Genomic DNA, 20,823 nt, shown 5'->3' on the forward strand with positions numbered 1-20,823 from the left:
AATGACAAGTTGTATTGGTAAATATTAACGTTATAATGATTATAAAATTTAAGAAATGCTTACTTTAAACGAGATTGTTGAATCCCGTGTAACATCAACTTATTTGTCAGTAGTTTGTCTCGATTTAAAAACTGGAGATATGCAGAAGAGGGTCTTGTATATTGATATATACATGTACAAGTGATTTCAGCAATCAAAGCTTGTAACAACATTGTCTTTGTAAGACTCATCATTGCACCTGCATTTTAAACGAACTTTTCATTAATTCCACTTTTGGTAATCGTACTTATACTCCAACTGCTCTTTCAAAACTCAAAAGATGAAATTCTTTAAAATCATGTTTCAGTTTTAAACACATTTCATATTCCAGTCAATGGGTTGGATGAATATATGAGTTATCGTACCTATACTGGATTCCTAAACTTCATTAAAATCCTTACAAAGACACATTGCTGGATCAAGTAAATGTTCTACCAAGCCCCATCTTTGCTCCTCACGAAAATATTAACAGATGTGAAGGAGAAACTTCAAACGTACTTAGACCGCCGTGGTGGTCTAGGGATAGATCGTTCGTCCCGCATCCGGAAGATTGAAGACTATGCTTTTTCAAATCGTAGACAGTTGCTTCTTCAACAAAAATGGAAAACGCAAATATTCCTATTTAGTGATCAGTCCACCAAAAAATTACTTTTTAAAACACCATTTGGATTCCATGCACAAGTGGTCTGAAGTTGAAATTAAAAGTATGCTGGAGTTCCACATTGACAATATCTCCATAGTCTTTGGTGATCAGGTCTTCCAACAGTCTGTTGGAATTCCTTTAGACACGAATTGTGCTCCTTTGCTAGATGACCTGCTTTTATATCCGTCTGAAGAAAATTTTATTCAAAAACTTCTACGTGCGAAGAAAAAAATTGCTGTGGCTTTCAATATGACATTTAGATGTATTGACGACGATTTATTTATTAACAATAAGATTTTTCATTCATATATGGATTCGATATATAGGTATCTCTGTGAACTCGAAGTAAAAGACACCACAGAGTCGTCCACTTCTGCTTCATACTTAGATATGTTGTAGAAAACAGATATTAACGGCAAACTAACAACTCAACTTTATGATAAATGGGATGATTTCAGCTTCTCCATCGTCAACTTCCAATATTAATGTAGCAATATTCCATTATCACCTGCATATGGTGTTTATATCTCTCAACTGATTCGATACGCAAGAGCTTGTTGTACCTATGATCAGTTTTTACATCAACGCAGGCTACTGACGAGCAAGTTGATGCTGGGTTTGAACAGTCTCGTCTAAAATCAGTTTGCAGATTCTATAGTCGTTAAAACAATACAACCTATCATTAGGTTAAATGCTGTTTAACGTGTTTCATACCGATTGTTATGCCGTTCTTAGCACAACTAATTTTGACTATGGATAACTCCGTTTACCTGATCAAGATGTAGTGCTCACGGTAAGTGTGACGGGTTGACAGAAGATGCTTGCTCTTCCTAGGCACCTGATCCCATCTCTGGTATATCCAGGGTCCCTGTTTACCCAACTCTCTATTTTGTATTGCTTATAGAAGTTCTGAGATTGATCATTGTTCCTATCTTCACCTTTCGTAAGTCTGCGTTATGTAAACAACTCGAATATTTTGATGTTTACAAACAAACCAGTGAAATTTGAATTGTTTGATTGAAAGCATCGTAATTTTGCACAGTCACAAATTTAACTTTAGATGACACATTTTACCTAAAGAATAATTTAAATGTGATAGATATAATAAACTTAGATATCCATTTCTTTTGAAAATTTCTAAATAAACAATCAAATAACAAGCACTCTAAAATGAGCTTTTGTGTTAATGTACACTGTACATGTATAATTTTAAGGTTTTTTTCTGAAACCTTTTAAATATATTAGACAGTAGATTTTGATCATCAAAAGTGAAAAACAAAATTTGGGGAGAATCAGTCCCTTTAACATATTATCTTTTTAGATTAATTCAATTTGTATTTTCAGATGTCAGGTTACTTACTTTTGGGTGCACCCGGACTAAATGATTGGTCAGGTATGTATGACTTTACGAGTAACATACTTTATTATGTATGCATTGATAGTAGTCTGTCGTTATAGCACGTGACTAGGTAGTTAGGAGGACAGGGTTGGAATCTTGGTTTTCTCCATTGTATTATTACCTTTTCCTGTTCCTCCGTAGACTATAACTGACAAGTGAAGGGCAAGCTAATGGGATAAATACCCGGTCTTATATTGAGGTTTCCTGAGGCGGAAACCTTTAAAAAGAATGGAATGTTATGGTCCCTCGGATCCGATCATCTTTATCCACTTTTAAAAGAATATAGAAACGTCACAATGTCTGAATACAATAAATAGAACATCACAATGTCTGAGGACAATAAAAAGAACGTTACAATGTCTGAATACAATAAATAGAACAATACAATGTCTGAATACAATAAATAGAACATCACAATGTCTGAATACAATAAATAGAACGTTACGATGTCTGAATACAATAAATAGAACGTTACAGTGACTGAATACAATAAATAGAATATCACAATGTCTGAATACAATAGATAGAACATCACTATGTCTGAATACAATAAATAGAACATCACAATGTCTGAATACAATAAATAGAACGTTACAATGTCTGATTACAATAGAACGTTATAATGTCTGAATACAATAAATAGAACATTAAATGTCTGAGTACAATACATAGAACGTTACAATGTCTGAATACAATAAATAGAACACCACAGTGTCTGAATACAATAGAACGTTATAATGTCTGAATACAATAAATAGAACATCACAGTTACTGAATACAATAAAGAGAACATTACAATGTCTGAATACAATAAATAGAACATCGCAATGTCTGAATACAATAAATAGAACGTTACAATAAATAGAATATCACAATGTCTGAATACAATAAATAGAAAGTTACAGTGACTGAATACAATAAATAGAACGTTACAATGTCTGAGTACAATACATAGAACGTTACAATGTCTGAATATAATAAATAGAACACCACAATGTCTGAATACAATAAATAGAACGTCACAATGTCTGAATACAATAAATAGAACGTCACAATGTCAGAATACAATAAATAGAACGTTACAATGTCTGAATACAATAAATAAAACATCACAATGTCTGAATACAATAGAAGGTTATAATGTCTGAATACAATAAATAGAACGTCACAATGACTGAATACAATAAATAGAACGTTACAATGTCTGAATGCAATAAATAGAACGTTACAATGTCTGAATACAATAAATAGACCTTTAGAATGTCTGAATACAATAAATAGAACGTTACAATGTCTGAATACAATACATAGAATATCACAATGTCTGAATACAATAAATAGAACGTCACAGTGACTGAATACAATAAAGAGAACATTACAATGTCTGAGTACAATAAATAGAACGTTACAATAAATAGAATATCACAATGTCTGAATACAATAGATAGAACGTCACAATGTCTGAATACAATAAATAGAACGTTACAATGTCTGATTACAATAGAACGTTACAATGTCTGAATACAATAAATAGAACATCACAATGTCTGAATACAATAGATAGAACGTCACAATGTCAGAATACAATAAATAGAACGTCACAATGTCTGAATACAATAAATAGAACGTCACAATGTCAGAATACAATAAATAGAACGTCACAATGTCTGAATACAATAAATAGAACGTCACAATGTCAGAATACAATAAATAGAACGTCACAATGTCTGAATACAATAAATAGAACGTCACAATGTCAGAATACAATAAATAGAACGTCACAGTGACTGAATACAATAAAGAGAACATTACAATGTCTGAGTACAATAAATAGAACGTTACAATGTCTGAATGCAATAAATAAAACATCACAATGTCTGAATACAATAGAACGTTATAATGTCTGAATACAATAAATAGAACGTCACAGTGACTGAATACAATAAATAGAACGTTACAATGTCTGAATGCAATAAATAGAACGTTACAATGTCTGAATACAATAAATAGAACGTTACAATGTCTGAATACAATAGAACATCACAATGTCTGAATACAATAAATAGAACATCACAATGTCTGAATACAATACATAGAATGTTACAATGTCTGAATACAATACATAGAACGTTACAATGTCTGAATACAATAGAACGTTACAATGTGTGAATACAATAAATAGAACGTTACAATGTCTGAATACAATAAATAGAACATCACAGTGTCTGAGTACAATAAATAGAACGTTACAATGTCTGACTACAATAAATAAAACGTTACAATGTCTGAATAGAATAAATAGAACGTCACAATGTCTGAATACAATAAATAGAACGTTACAGTGTCTGAGTACAATACATAGAACGTTACAATGTCTGAATACAATAAATAGAACATCACAATGTCTGAATACAATAAATAGACCTTTAGAATGTCTGAATACAATAAATAGAACGTTACAATGTCTGAATACAATACATAGAATATCACAATGTCTGAATACAATAAATAGAACGTTACAATGTCTGAATACAATAGAACGTTACAATGTGTGAATACAATAAATAGAACGTTACAATGTCTGAATACAATAAATAGAACATCACAGTGTCTGAATACAGTAGAGCATTACAATGTGTGAATAGAATAAATAGAACGTTACAATATCTTAATACAATAAATAGAACGTCACAATGTCTGAATGCTATAAATACGACGTTACACTTTTTGAATAGAATAAATTAAACGGTCCAAGGTGAAAGGCTAAGATAATGAACAGTGATCAATCTGATAACTGCCAAATGCAAAAAAGAGAGTTGGGCAAACACGGACCCTTGGACATACTAGAGGTGGGATCAGGTGCCTAGGAGGAGTAAGCATCCCCCGTCGACTGGTAACACCCGCCGTGTGCCTTTTGTTTTTATCAGGTAAACGGAGTAATCCGCAGTCAAAATCAGTGTGCCAAGAACGGCCTAAGAATCGGTATGAAACACGTCAGACAGCATTTGACCCATTGGTAGGTTATATGGGCAAACTAGATCATTATAACGACCATACAATTTGTGAAATGTTGACTTTAAACGAGACTGTTGAAACAACTGTAGCATCAACGTGTTTGTTAGTAGTCTGTCTAGAGTAGTCTGTCTGTCTGAATACAATAAATAGAACGTTACCAAGATCAAATTACAATAAATAGAACGTCAGGCAATGAAAATACATATAAATAGAATGTTGTTTGATCTTTATGAGAAGACTAAAACCAAATCATTGATAATTACCATTTCAGGAGGAGCTGTGCTCGAAAAAGAGGGAGTAAACAAAGATACACTGCATTATATAGAACCACCAAGGACCGTGTACCAGGACTTTCAAATAGGTGAAAATAAGAAAGTTACATTTCTCTAATATTCTATATCAAGTAATAACAGTCTTACAGGTGCGTTTATTAGTTTCTTGATTACAAAGTATTTAGTGCCTTATAATTTGCAATTTACAGTAAAAAACAATGCTCATAAGATATGGTGAAATAAGTCAACAAGGTTACGAGACACACATGTTTCTATAGCTTGAATTCAAGAAACCCATTTCGTTGAGAAGAATCAATGGAAGCATAACACCGTTGGTTCGACAAATATTTTCATGCTTTTCGAATTCAGGGGATCTAAAGGGGATCACAGAGGGTCTACCTATCAAGTCTGGATATACAGTTGTACAGTGGCGGATCTAGATGGAGACTAGCTATCAAGTCTGGATATATAGTTGTACAGGGGCGGATCTAGAGGGAGACTAGCTATCAAGTCTGGATATATAGTTGTATAGTGGCGGGTTTAGAGGGGTACTAGCTATCAAGTCTGGATATATAGTTACACAGTGGCGGATCTAGAGGGGGTGGGGGTAACTATCAAGTCTGGATATACAGTTGTACAGTGGCGGATCTAGAGGGATACAAGCTATCAAGTCTGGATATATAGTTGTACAGAGGCGGATCTAGAGGGGGTGGGGGTAACTATCAAGTCTGGATATACAGTTGTACAGTGGTGGATCTAGAGGGAGACAAGCTATCAAGTCTGAATATATAGTTGTACAGTGGCGGATCTAGAGGGGGGACTAGCTATCAAGTCTGGATACACATTGCTCCAAACTTTATAAATCACACATTTCTTCATCTTAAACATTGTACATTCCATCTATGAATCACATTTAAATCTTTATACAATCTTACCAGTCGTATTTTATTCCCAAGGAACGTCTTTGGCTGTTGGAAATTATTTATTCAGAAGTACAAAAAGCATTGCTTTAGGTGCACCAAGGTCGGGAAAGGTAGGTTCAATTAACACATCAAAATATCGATTGAAACTTCATGTTATAAAAGTATATTTTGTAGAATGTGTTGAAAAACATCCATGGGAAAGATTTGATAAACGCCGATATTTGATATGCATATGCTTTATTTGATTGAAATCAATTTCATCCTTTTTGTCTTGATTTTATAACGATACTTCTGATACCTAATCACTTCTGGATGTTGATATGACGCATGAGTGTGATTTTTTCCTCTTTTCCGAGGAGATCCTCTAATTGACTCAATTTTCCAATAAAAAAAGAAAGAAATGAAACACTGGGTTTGATGTAAAGTGACAGAAAATGATATTTTCCCAGGCAGGGTGAGGTGTTTTCGTCCCTTTTTGACCAGTTTTCCTCTGATTTCTGAGGAATCCAGTTACAGTCCTGCATTCACAGTTTTATTCCAATTTTTCTACGTTTGTAATGTTTTCATTCAACAGTTCACGACATGTTTGTTAATTTCGACTGAATAGAATAAATTAATTGACAATCTTGATAGATTGATTAAAAAGTCGGTTAATTTATGACTTCCCTCGTTTTTTGGACAGGTTCTGATTTACGAGTGGATGGACCGGAAAGGAAAACCAACATACACCATAGCAAACGAACAGGTAATGGCACCACGTGACACGGTCTTGGCGGCAATTCGATTTCATTTCATTTGTAGGCGCTAAGTTTGTTACATAATTCGTGTATTAGATGTATAAAGTTAAAAATAAATGTCACTTTTGAGAATATTTGAAGCCGGGTACAAAGATTCAACACAACATTTGGGTATCATAGGGTTTTGTCATAGGAACCCAACCCTCCAACCCCTGAAAATTAATAATTTCACACAATTACCATACAATGATACATAGACATAACGTCTAAATATATATCACATGCATGCATTTTGCTGTATGCAATAAACGACCTGTTCTAAGCACGGCTCTAGATAGCCGAGGGTATCCGAGTCATAAGGTAGTGGCGGGAATGTGACGTCAGTTAGGACCAGTCTATTGCCCATTACGTCCATGTCCAGGGTACAAAACGCTCGCATGCATCGCACTCGCACAATACCAGGAAGTTAATAATGATACATGTAATATATGATTATACTAACTCTAGTTACTACGTATACATTTGTACAAAAATGAATTTCATTTCTTAATAGAACATTTAATCAAGTGTGATACGGTATTTTTACTGATCAAACAAAATTATTATTTTTTATAAAGAGCATCATACGTATAACACACTCAGGTAATGAGTATTGCCGATTGCATATTAATATATTTTAATTTTATGAAATAGCAGTTTGGAAGTGGTTTTGGAACAGCATTGTTGACCTACAGAATCCGCGGTGAACAACTTGATGACGTTATAATCGGAGCACCGTATTACACATCAAACAGTGACGTTAACGCAGGAAGAGTCTATGTCTACAAATCAAGAGGAATTGTAAATCTCTCTCTCTCTCTCTCTCTCTCTCTCTCTCTCTCTCTCACACACACACACACACACACAAAGTGGTATGGTCTCACTTATTCAATCTCTTTACACGTACCTAATAAAAATATTTTTATCACACTTCAATAAGTTAGGCTTTGGACTTCTCACAACTCTTAAAGGCAGATCTTCAGCACATGCACAATTTGGAACCTCCATCGGTCTCCTTGGCGACCTAAATAACGATGGGTTTGACGGTAAGTATTTTTGATTGTCTTGTGTATATTTTGTTTGTTTGTTATTTACTGCAGTATCTTAATAGTGATAACATATGACAGCACCGTAAGAGGTTTTGGCCGAATTCTGCCCGGCTTTTATGTGGAAATTATTTTACATTGCAGATGGGTTTTTAAACGAGTAATTCATACTTATTATTAAGCGTATGCGTAGTACACAATCAAATATACAAGGTAGTAAGTTTTATGAAGCTATTTATGGTGTTTTTCATGGTTTTTGCGTACATAAAGCAATAAAATCAAAGACCTCTTCTCTCATCGCCCGGGGCACTTTTCATTTGGATTAAAAGTTTTAAGAAAATGGACAGTCAAGTCATTCTAGTTTTTCCCCCGGAGGACAATGGAATGCAAGAAGGATTAAAATATCAGTTGCAATATCAGTACTTACAAAATCGCCATTGAGACGTAATTTGCGGTAACCAATGCCCTCGAGATATCAAACATTGGTCATATGTACAATCGTCAACTAGTCAGCCTCGGTACAGTAATGAGAGATATTTCAATGATTGTTTTTGTTTTCAGATTTCATGTACTCCATCTCAAAAAGGTCTGTAAAAAATTGTAAAACTTGTGATATATTGATCACTAGACATTTCTTTACTAGTAATCTCATCGGACGTAGTCTCTGTGCCATAACCTTTGACAATTTGACCTGTAAATCTTCAAACGTTGTCTACGCTACTGATTGTATTCAAACATATTGTGTGTTAAGTATAAGCTGGACTATATCTAGGCACTACATAGTAAATTATGAAAAAGTTTGGATGCAATAGTAGAAGTATATTTGTAGGAAATACAGTGTAGACTTTAACTCTTTAACTTGAAATATGTTGGAATACAAGTCTGACCTTTTTATGACGAAGAATGTTGCCTATGTTGACGACATACATTCCTTTGTTAGTAAATTTGAGTTAAAGATACTGGCGGCACGATTCGGAAGAAACATCAGTTGGGGGGGGGGGGGGGTAAGATGGGGCGCAACCGACGCGCCTCCTAATATATTCAAATTTAAGGCAAATTGCGGTCTCTTTATTTTGAAAAACGTAAACAATAAAAGAAGCAATGATTTCTTCCACTCTCAGAGGAATAAAAGAAAAAATCTTTTGATTTATTGAATTATTTTTATTTGGGGAACTTACATCTGTTCCAAAAAACCTTATTTGCGTTATTTTATTAATTTCCCCATATCACAAAAATGACAGAAAATAGTAAAAACGGCTACATAGGAGACGTATTTCAAGCCCTATAACATCTCTTTAATCCAGGAGCTTCCGCGGGCTTTGCCCCCTGGCCCCCCACCAGGGCTTCGCCCTGGACAAACTGAGGACCTCATGAAGTTGCGCCCTCCCCTAACCACAATTCCTGGATCTGCCCCCTGAATATCATCCATAACCCGCAGTGGTTTATAGAGCTTGTGATGGGCAATACCCATAATCATAAAGTTCAGACTAACTTTTGCTGTTGAATAATCCAAGTATGGACTAACTTTGACTTCTTCAAATAACGTATCCCAAACTCTCAATGAAACAGAGCAAACTTGTGTGTAAATATGGTGGACTTAATTGTACGATGACATGAGGTTAATCAAACGTGACAAATAGGGAGCTGATATTTTAAGAAATCTTTGCAATGTATGAAATCCAGATACCATATTTTAAAAAGTAAAAGATGTGCAATGATTTCTGAAATTTCACAGCCAAGCAGAAGTCGGCCTAAACCGTACCCAAATTTCCCAAACCACGAACTGAGGAAAACAAATAAAATCTTTTAATTTCTGTTGTTGTTTTTTGTAAATCATGCAGATATTGTCGTTGGTGCCCCTTATGAAGAAAACGGAAGGGGTGGAGTGTACGTTTTTAATGGTCATAAATCGGGAATATGGCCGACATTTTCTCAACATATCAAAGCACTTCATCTTCATGAAAGCCTAAAAGGCTTTGGGATCTCATTTTCACGGCCCATGGACTTGCATCTTTACGGAAAGAAAAAATCTGGTAATTAATTCATTTATATGTAGTTTACCTTTAAAATATTTTATTCCAATTACCGTTTTCGTTAAGCATAGCGTCTGGTAACACTTCTATTTCAATTGTAGATCCAATCACTGTTGCATATGTTTTTTTCTGCAGACTGACAATCATAATTTCGCTAATTTCTAAATGAAATAAGGAGCAAATCACACAAATGAAAGGAGCAAATCATATATATATATATATATATATATATATATATATATATATATCAGGGCCGTAAATTAACCTTCAATTTGGAGGAGGCAGGAAATTAGGCGGGGGTCTGGGGGCCGCCCAGGCCCGCAGACGCTGAGCACATTTTGTGCACACTGAACACGTTTCGTGCAAAATCCTTGATTCTAGGGCCTTCTAAGATGTTACTTGACTAACTCATTCTAAAAGAAAGAATTGGAATGCTTTTTAAGGGAGGTATCATGTTCTTAGTTATTGGAAACAACATAAATTCTAATGAACTTTAAATTTTAATTTTTTTTGGCTCAAAAGTTGGAGGAGGCAGCTGCCTCCTCCGCCTCCATGTAATTTACGGCCCTGATATATATATATATTACTGTGGAGTCATTTTAATTCGTGGGGACCAATGTTCGTGAGTAAGCATTGCTGGTTCGCGAGAACGTCGTTTCGTGGGTAAGCGATACGACGTCACTAGGAGAGGTAACTCTACTTGGTTTTAAAAAAAAATGTTCGAGGACACTTAAATCTGTGGGTAAGAGTGGCCCACGAACGTCAATCACCCACGAACAATGATGATTCCACAGTATGAGATTTATGTGTGTGTTATATTGGGTCTTTGTAGAAAGACAATACGTCTGCACTTGCCCGAGGAAAATGAAAAGGCCGAGAGCGCATGCTCGCGTTAAGACTATTTATGGACTAAGTCTGGTGTCAAGAAAGGACCGCAAAATTCCGGAAAAATTGAATCGCACTTCAGAATATTCAAGCATGTCAAAATCGTCATTCTCAATAACTGTATTTATCTTAAAGGGATAAATTTGATTATATGCAATGTGATCAGATTTTAATGCCGTCACGAACCACCAAAAATGGCCTAATCTTAGATTTTTATGAGTTTTACCAAAAATGATCCTTAGGAGATTGACGGCAACGAATTTAATGTATAAACACATGGATTCATGCGATATATGAAATACAAGGCCCAATAAACGATAGAGTTGATCATAAGTATAACATTTTTATCGCAAGTAAATCTTCAAAATTGGTTCTACACCCAAACATTTTATCGGGACAGTTTAGTCTCTTAATATATATCGCCTATTAACGTAGTTTTCGGAGGAATGCCGATCGCTGTTGACAATCATGGCCCCGATTCTGCAATTCCAGTATTTTACAACACTATTGGCACCGGTAATCGGGTATTTCCCTTCATACACATAATATTGATATCAGCTGTACAGACGGTAATTCCTCTTACGCGATATTTTAAAAAAAACCCATTAGTTTTCAACAGTAGCGTAAAGCTAGCTGAAAGTTGGGGGTGGGGGGTCATTGGAAAAAAGTCTTTTGATACCAATTTCCATTTAATTGAAAAAAATCTTCAAGCGAGGCATACGCAATAGATAAAATATTGTCTCAATGTTAAAAGGATGGGATGAAATTCCGGAAAAATTAAGTACATATATGGGTTTGACTTTTGATTTCAAATAATCTATATCCGGTCCCCCCCCCCCCCCCCCAAAGTGACATGTGATTTGAGTAAGTAGTATAGATGAACATCAAAGACAGAAAAAAATTGGTAAAAGACACTAGATTTCACCCCAAGTGTAGGCCATTGCAGGGTGTTCGTGGCTCGAGACCTTTACCGTAACAACTTTAATGTCAGCTAGATTAACAAAGTTTGCATTGATAATTTTTCTTTGAAGTTCTCGCAATCGGTTGCCATCGGTCTAGCAATACTGTTGTTCTACAGAACAGGGACGTCCTCCACATCGAAACTAATGTTGAAGTTTCAAAGATAAAATCAAATGTCTGTGACCATTGTGCGCCTTTCAAAGTCTGTTTCAACCTCACACTACCAACACGACAAGGTGACTTTTCACCTGGTAAGTAATTGTTTATTTTAGCGAGCGCCCTCGGATGATAACGTAGATACCCTTGTGTTTATTGCAGCTAACGCGCGTGCTTTGTGTTCCATTTTGCGGCATTCTGGGAACATATATTAAACAGTTATTCTCCAATTCTATATTACATTTATATCCCTGATGATTAAAACTTTTTTATACGAATAATGAAAATGTGTTAAACACAAGAATTTATAGTTGGCTATCTGATTTTTATTCTGCTGGCTACATATATAGTACATAAGTTCCACGTATTTATATCACAAGTAGCATAAAATAACATTGTTTTGCTTACAGAGCTTATACAAGTAATATCAGCGATTATAATAATTGCATGTATATTCAGGCCAAATTATCTAATGGGTGATAATAACAGTATATATGTGTAATCTACGTATGTCAAGCATAGTCCGCAACCCTTTTAAGATCGACTTTGAAATGATTGAGAAAATACGGGGAATTGTTTAGTGTTTGACGCCACATAAAGCAAGTCTTCAAATATCAGAAAATGCAACAATTTGCAGGGGTTTTTGTTTTAGTTGTTTTTTGGTTTGTTTTTTTTGAATTTTATGACAATTTTTAAACTACATGTATATCAAAGCTTACTATTGCATGTAAAATTGTTGCCAATATCAAACCCGACATAGTAAAATATATATGCTATTTTTTACCAATGGATGAAGTGTATTTTGCATTGACCTGCAGTTAATGTAGACATTTGATGTATTCTTCCTCTTATCACGGTAAACAAATGTACCAAGTTGTAGATCCTGGAGCTTACGGTTCAGTATCATATTGCATTTTGCCTACAGAGTCTGGACAGACAGACAGACGGATGACGCTATATTGAAATACGTCCCGTCTTTAACGGGCGTATAATAATGCTTATACTTTTTGTTTTTATTCAATTTAAAAGGCTTCAAACTTTAATGTTTGATTTTCACTTTGTTATTCCCTTTAATTATCCACCCCGTTGGGATTCGGGTTAGAATAGGTCCTCAGTACCCCTTGCTTGTCGTAAGAGGCGACTAAATGGGGCGGTCCTTCGAATGAAACCGCAAAAACCGAAGCCCCATATCACAGCAGGTGACCCTGCTTAAATGCCGTAAGTGCCGAGCATAGGCCTAAATTTTGCAACCCTTCATCGACAGTGACATGAGTGAAAGATTCTCAAGAGAGACGTTATACAATCAATCAATCAACCCTATGGTTATCTAACATGCACCCAGAAATGCGCGGGTTAATGCTTGGTTACAAAGTAATTTCAAAATGTACGTGTATGTATGCTATCCCGCCTCTTTAAACTAACTTAACCATATATTACACTGTATTTAATGAATGTTTCATCTTTCTACCATGTATCTCTTAAAACTTTAAAGCTGATTCATTTCATTCAATTTGTCCGCACCTTTTCTGTTAATAACACAATACAATGTCCCAAAGATCCCCCAGTGCCTAACAAAAGTTAATCAATATTAATATACTGTCAAGTAAAATACTCGAACCTGATTGGTCGAGAAGCATTTGAAAAAAACCCACATTGTTACCCTCTGAGAACAGAAAGCACGCGCTCCAAGGTGATATTATCTAGCAACGGGTAGCAGTACTTGACAACGGGTGATATTATAAAACTTATCACGTGCGTCAAATTTATGCGCTTACGATTCGCCGTGGATTGTTATACAATGTCGTTTGAGCGTTTGTCATAAATGCGAATATCCGCATCGATATACGAAATATCGCATGACAGTGATTGATTAAATGTCAACAGACGAAAGTTTTTCTGCTTTGCTGTTTACTCCTCGGTTGACAATGGTTTTCCAGGGGTGAAAATTTTCAATGTTACCCTCAACCACATGCAATATTTATATATTATACGTTACATGTATTACTTCTGAATGATCGTATAACGCCCCTTCCCCAATTTTTTCAGCTGTCAGATAAGGCGACAAACTTTTATTGGCAGTGAACGAGTAGTAAGGAAAAGTCTGCGTTGAGGTTGACGTGCGACAAATTGACAATAAAGTGAAATAAAATGTATTTAAGATATGTATTGAAAACTTTAGATGGACGAAAATCCTATATACACATAGAGCGATGCATGGGTATATTTCGAATTGCTCAAGTCTCTATGTTTAATAATCAGTGCTCTCTTTAATACATTTCAATAATGACATACACATTTAAGTATGGTAGAGAGCAGAGTTTTGGACGAAATGATAAAGTAGTAAAAAACAACATAGATATTTGAGCAAGTCTAGAATAGATTAAACATTAATCTTTTTAAAATCTATTAATTACGTCCCATTGTATTCATTTTTACTTTCTTTAATCGAAACTGAATGATGGGATGCATGTGTGGAAACCATCAAGCGATTCCATTCCTTTAACTGCTTTTTTTCCCCTTCTAGTGTTCTTGAATTTCACTGCAACCATTAGCAAACACAATATGCGGCATAGTGCATTCTTAGACGAGAACATGCAGACGAACAGTCAACAGACATCATTAGAGGAGTCCATTATTCTGAAAGACAGTCACGTCACGTGTTCGAAACAGTTTTATATCATACTCAAAGTAAGTGTTGTTTTGCGACAGGATTAATCATGGTAGATGGTTACTTGGTTTTGATTTTAAATTTGTTTTCATTTTTGATGTTAGACATTTCACCTAAAACTCATTCAATGTTGATAGCCAAAAATGTAGACTTTCTGAATGCAAGGACAAGAGCAATATTTTAGTCTTAACTATGTATTATGTAAACAAAGACTCGAGAGAAAAATTCTTTACAAACAAACCAGTGAACTACTAAAAGCATCTCAGTTTTGCATAGTTACAAATTTAACTTTAAAATGACACATTTGACCTTAAGAATACTTGCAATATTTGTGATAGATATGATTAACTCAGATTGATATCTGTTTCTGTTGAAAACTTTGTCATGAAACATTATAGATATTGGGAAATACAAGTTATTCCCCTTGATACTGATCACCTGACCTTAATCACATGTCTGTAAGTGACCACACAGATATAGATGCCCCAAGGCTCAAAGAGAAATTTGGTTACAAATAATAAAGAACCAGGGAGTAAAAGGGTGTTGCATGTATGTAGTACTGAAAAATGTATATTGTTGATGATATAAATGATACTAATGAATATGTACATAATGATCAAGTGAGGTAATTTAGTTTCAAAACACTTTCAAATACATTGAAAAGATTTATTTCATTCTCTCACCACTAAGTAGGAATGGGGATTAATTTGTATTAAATGCACCTATCATACCATTGCAAAATGAATATGAATAAAACTACACCCTACTACAATAGCAAAGAAGTTGTTTTCTTTCCAAATATCTTATGACTTTAGTTTGTGTAGAAAGCCAACTTGCGATATATTTTTTTAACCTGACAATCTCTAAATTCCTCTATCTGAAAAAAGATACAGCAAGAAATATATATTGATAATAGTTAAAATACATAATATACTAATTTGTGTCCATATTCTGCAGAAATTTATATGTTGCATTTTTATGGTGATTTTGTTTTAAAGGACACTCCTGAGATACAAATAGTGGTCACACGTGTGCTGCAAAACACATCAACACCTATTGTTTTAAACAAATTCCAGGGGAGCTGGGATAAGCCAATCGTGCCATCAAGTTTCAAATACAAGGTAATAATTGATACATGATTATTAGTCTGCAGATTGATAGCCAGGTCTATACAGTCAGAACTCCAGTGTTTCATTCAGGTTGCTTTGTGCGACCATTGTAAAGGTACTGTTAATTAATGTTAAGACGATATTCTTGGGTACTAAGATATCAATATTTCTTTCCTATCTTAATATCATCTCTGCAATCAAACTACTTCTAGAAGTATATTTCAGGCACAAATTAGAGAGGTTGTTTGATTTTGATATTGGAGAAAAATCCGCAACGATTTTCAAACTTAATGAACTGCATCCTGTCATCACCCATCATTTCCATTAGCACAGACGAATGCTAATGTGCCAAATTTGATATTTTTGACACTTGTTATATATTCTATTATGTCACCATAGTAAACAAAAGTCATCGACATTGTGGTAAAATTATCAATAAAACCTCAAAAGAACACACGGCCATAACAAGGAGAATGAAAAAAGTGTAAAGAAAAATGAAACACTAGGTTCATGAGCCACATCGCTCACCTGAGTCACCTTGGCCCATATTTAAAGGTTTTCTCCACATAATTGCATGTAAAACTTTGATCCCCATGGTGGCCCCAACTTACCCTCGGGGGCCATGATTTTTACAAACTTGAATCTGCACTATGTCAGGAAGCTTCATGTAAATGTAAACTTTTCTGGCCCAATGGTTCTTGGGATGAATATTTTTAAAGATTTTCCCTATATATTTGTATGTAAAACTTTGATCCACTAAAGTGGCTCCCATCCGACCCCCGGGGACCATGGCTTTAACAAACTTGAATCTGCACTATGTCAGGAAGATGTCCTGTAAATGTAGACTTTTCTGGCTTGACGGTTCCTGTGAAGAGTTTTGAAAAAAAAATTCCCTATCTATTTTATGTAGAACTTTTCTTCCCTATCGTGGCCTCATCCTACCGCCGGGTGCCATGATCTGATCAAACATGAATCTCCCTTATACCAGGAAACATTCAGGTAAATTTCCACTCTTATGGCTTAATGGTTCTTGAGAGGAAGACTTTTAAAGATTTTCCATATATATTCGCATGTAAAACTTTGATCCCCCACTGTGTCCCCACCCTACCCCTGGGGTCATGATTTTGATCAACGTGAATCTCCACTATGTCAAGAAGCTTTCATGTAGATTTCAGTTTTTAAATGACCCCACCCTATTTTTGCATTTTTGCGATTATCATCCCTTTGAAGGGGACATGGTCCTTCACTTGAACAAACTTGAATCCCCTTCACCCAAGGATGATTTGTACCAAGTTTGGTTGAAATTGGCACAGTGGTTCTGGAGGAATAGAAAGTATGAAAAGTTTACAGACAGGCGGACAGACGACGGAAAACGGGCGATCAGAAAAGCTCCCTTGAACTTTCAGCTTAGGTGAGCTAAAAAGGGTGAAAATAACGACAAAAAGGTGAAGATACTGGAAACAGGTGAAGAGAATGAAAAAAGGTTAAGATAACGAACAATGATCAATCTCATCCTGTTGAAAGCCCGTGATCGACTCTGACAGCATTCAACCGAACGGCAGGTTGTATTTACACATAAGATCATTATCACGACCTTTGTTTAAAGGACAGCAACTTGTTTTAATTTCTATTGATTCAATGCATTACATAAGTCCTCTTCATTTTTCAAATTGAAACTCCTTTTTATGCCCCCGAGCTCGAAGATCGGGGGATATTGTTTTCGTCCTATCTGTCATTCTGTCTGAAACTTTAACCTTGCTAATAACTTTTGAACAGTAAATGGTACAGATTTGATATTTCACATGAGTATTCATTGTGAGACGGGCAAATTATGTACCCTCTATATAACAATAATTTTGAAATAAAGGGGCAAAACTTCTGCAAGGAAGGTCGAAATGGATCAACATTGCAATATTATGTAGAATAATCCACAAAGAAGCTACATAGCAAGTTTCAGCTTGATATGTGACTGAGAAATGAAATTAGTAACAGAAAATCCCGAAGGAACGGACTGATAGACATACAGACATCGCTGTACGATAATACTTCTCGTCTAAAGACATGGACGTTTTATCAAGGATTCTTTTAATGTTACAGTTTCTTTACAATGATTTTTGTGGGAATGGAAACAAATGCAGCAGTGTTCCAAAAATGCAGCAGAAATGGGAAAACTTGGAGAATTTCCACCTTGTCATTGACCCAGGAATAGTGTCCTTAACAATTACAGTATCAAACGACAATACTCCATCTATTGACCTCATTTTCATGCAACATTTTCCCGCAAAAATGCATCTCCTGCGAACATTGAAGACGAATTCTAACCGAACACTTCCCTGCATAGTACAAAGGTCTGCAAATGAACAGCACAGCTTGAGATGCTTTGTTGGAAATATTGCAGAAAATGAATCGGTGATCTTCAGACTTCAGTATATGATTGAGGAGCCCTTGGCAGATATTTCTAAAATAAATATTCAAAGTAGTCTTACCACAAACGTTTTGAAAGCTGAGGAGAAACTGGTGTTCGAAAATTACACTGTGAAGACTGCTCGTCGTTTGTATGCCGATATCAAAAGGTAAATGCAATTTAACAATGTTGCTGTAACAGGAAGGGAACTAAGTCAAACTCTATAAATCAAATATTCTAAATTCAGTTCTTATCTTTTCTTCAATGATATTTAGGTATTCAAGACCGACAAACTTCCTTCTTCTAAATACTCACAACGAACTGTGGAGCAAATTTAGTTACGGGTATTTTCTAACCTTACTGTATCCTGGTAAAGTGGAGAACATATACTTTCTGATTCCACTTCTGAAGGACAAAATATCACTGACTAGCTCTAAGGTAAGTTCTCGATTTCAGTTGGCTTCATTCATTCGATGTTTACACACACACACACACACACACACACACACACACACACACATATATATATATATATATATATATATATATATATATATAGTTGATGGTACAGGGATTTCAACAGTCTCGATTGAAGTCAGCATTTCGCAAATTCTATGGTCGTTATAACGATCTAGTTCGTCAATACAACCTCGCATTGGGTCAAATGCTGTCTGACGTGTTTCATACCGATTGTTAAGCCGTTCTTGGCACACTGATTTTGACTGCGGATAACTCCGTTTACCTGATCAGGATATGGGGCTCGCGGCGGGTGTGACCGGTCAACAGGGGATGCTTACTCCTTCTAGGCACCTGATCCCACCTCTGGTGTGTCCAGGGGTCCGTGTTTGCCCAACTATCTATTTTGAATTGCTTGTAGGAGTTATGAGATTGATCACTGTTCGTTATCTTCACCTTGCATATATATATATATATATATATATATATATATATATATGTATATATGTCTATCTATCTAACTATATATTATACCTCAGAATGTTTTTGCTATGTCAATCAGGCAAACGGAGTTATCCGTAGTCAAAATCAGTGTGCCAAGTACGGCCTAACAATCGGTAGGAAACACGTCAGACAGCATTTGACCCAATGATATGATGTATTGGCAAACTAGATCGTTATTACGACCATAGAATTTGCAAAATGCTGAGTTAAAACGAGACTGTTGAAACCCCTGCACCATCAACTTATTTCTCAGTATTCTGCCTCGATTTAAAAACTGACCATACGCAGAACAGGGTCTTTCGTATTGAATTAGTTGAAATATATAAACACCATATGCAGCTGATAATGGAATATTGCTACATAAATATGGGAAGTTGACGATGGAGAAGCTCAAATCATTTCGTTTGTCATAAAGTTTAGTTGTTAGTTTGCCGTTAATATCTACAAATGTACTTTCAATAAAATATCTAAGTATGAAGCAGAAGTGGACGACTCTGTGGTGTCTTTTATTTCACGTTCACAGGGATACATCGACTCGCCAAATGAATGAAAATTATCATTGTTAATAGATAAATCGTCGTCGAGAAATAATTCAAGGAAATGTCAAGAAATAATTCAAGTGAATGTGGAGAAATAATTCAAGTGATTGTCAAGAAATAATTCAAGTGAATGTCGAGAAAGAATTCAAGTGAATGTCGAGAAATAATTCTAGTGAATGTCAAAGAATGTTCTCTATCTATATCTTTGTAGGTGGATATCCAATATGGAAAGGCAGAAATGAAATGTACATGGGGAAATTTTACCCCGGAAATAAATGAACTGGACTGGACAAAATCTCTAAGGGTGAGCAGCTAGAAGCATACCTCAGATGAAAATTCCGATATTCTTTTCTTGTATATTTACTAAGACAGAAGAGAGTCTGGGATATGTTTAAAAAAAATATTGGCTGGAAAATTTATCGTTAAGCACGAATCATGCACATTGGATGTTCACATCAGAAAGTTGAGGGTATCCTTTGAAAAACAAATTTAGGTGTTACATGTAATATAGTATACCTTCGTACAACTTTGAACATGTTGTCATGAGTAATTTCCTTTATATTAAGCTGATGACGTAGCTATGTCGTTCGATTTCCTATAGCTGTGTATGTACGATATACCAATGTATATTCTACGAATTTTAGAACTTCTCGACTTAATTTGGGGGAGGGGGTGTCTCCAAACAAATCTAAATTTTGAGATTGTCCTACGTCCAATATTCTACACGGCACCTGAAGTATGGACACTACTACACCCATGACAAATAAAACAGATGAGATGGGTTTAAAGTTGAAGAGGCTTGTAGTATGATATCTTCCTGACCTGCTGCTCGCCTAAATTCCTTAGGAAAAGCTGCAATTACTTGGGAAAGGTATCCCGAAGCCGGATCCCCCTATTTGTTTGCAATTGTTTATTTCTTGCCTGTGTATTTGATCATACCTGTAGAAAGGTAAACTCTAAAGCTTACACTGTACAAAAAGCGTGAAATGATTACAT

The 20,823-nt window shown here is 35.3% G+C and overlaps 1 protein-coding gene across 2 annotated transcripts in view; it reads left to right on the plus strand.

Moving 5' to 3' along the window:
• LOC125666751 (integrin alpha-4-like) overlaps nucleotides 1-20,823 on the plus strand; it is a 48,368-nt gene that overhangs the window by 20,894 nt on the left and 6,651 nt on the right. The window contains exons 5-17 of one of the 2 annotated variants that reach the window (XM_048900003.2): nucleotides 2,027-2,075; nucleotides 5,368-5,457; nucleotides 6,325-6,401; nucleotides 6,974-7,036; nucleotides 7,722-7,868; nucleotides 8,008-8,113; nucleotides 9,955-10,146; nucleotides 12,063-12,242; nucleotides 14,672-14,835; nucleotides 15,814-15,936; nucleotides 18,022-18,497; nucleotides 18,604-18,766; nucleotides 20,039-20,131. In XM_048900003.2, coding sequence (XP_048755960.2) covers nucleotides 2,027-2,075; nucleotides 5,368-5,457; nucleotides 6,325-6,401; nucleotides 6,974-7,036; nucleotides 7,722-7,868; nucleotides 8,008-8,113; nucleotides 9,955-10,146; nucleotides 12,063-12,242; nucleotides 14,672-14,835; nucleotides 15,814-15,936; nucleotides 18,022-18,497; nucleotides 18,604-18,766; nucleotides 20,039-20,131 — 1,923 coding nt within the window. The remainder of the gene's footprint in view (nucleotides 1-2,026; nucleotides 2,076-5,367; nucleotides 5,458-6,324; nucleotides 6,402-6,973; nucleotides 7,037-7,721; nucleotides 7,869-8,007; nucleotides 8,114-9,954; nucleotides 10,147-12,062; nucleotides 12,243-14,671; nucleotides 14,836-15,813; nucleotides 15,937-18,021; nucleotides 18,498-18,603; nucleotides 18,767-20,038; nucleotides 20,132-20,823) is intronic. The other variant, XM_056151860.1, reaches the window with a different exon arrangement.

The sequence above is a fragment of the Ostrea edulis genome, chromosome 10 (assembly GCF_947568905.1).
Source record: "Ostrea edulis chromosome 10, xbOstEdul1.1, whole genome shotgun sequence".
Classification (NCBI taxonomy): Eukaryota; Metazoa; Mollusca; class Bivalvia; order Ostreida; family Ostreidae; genus Ostrea; species Ostrea edulis.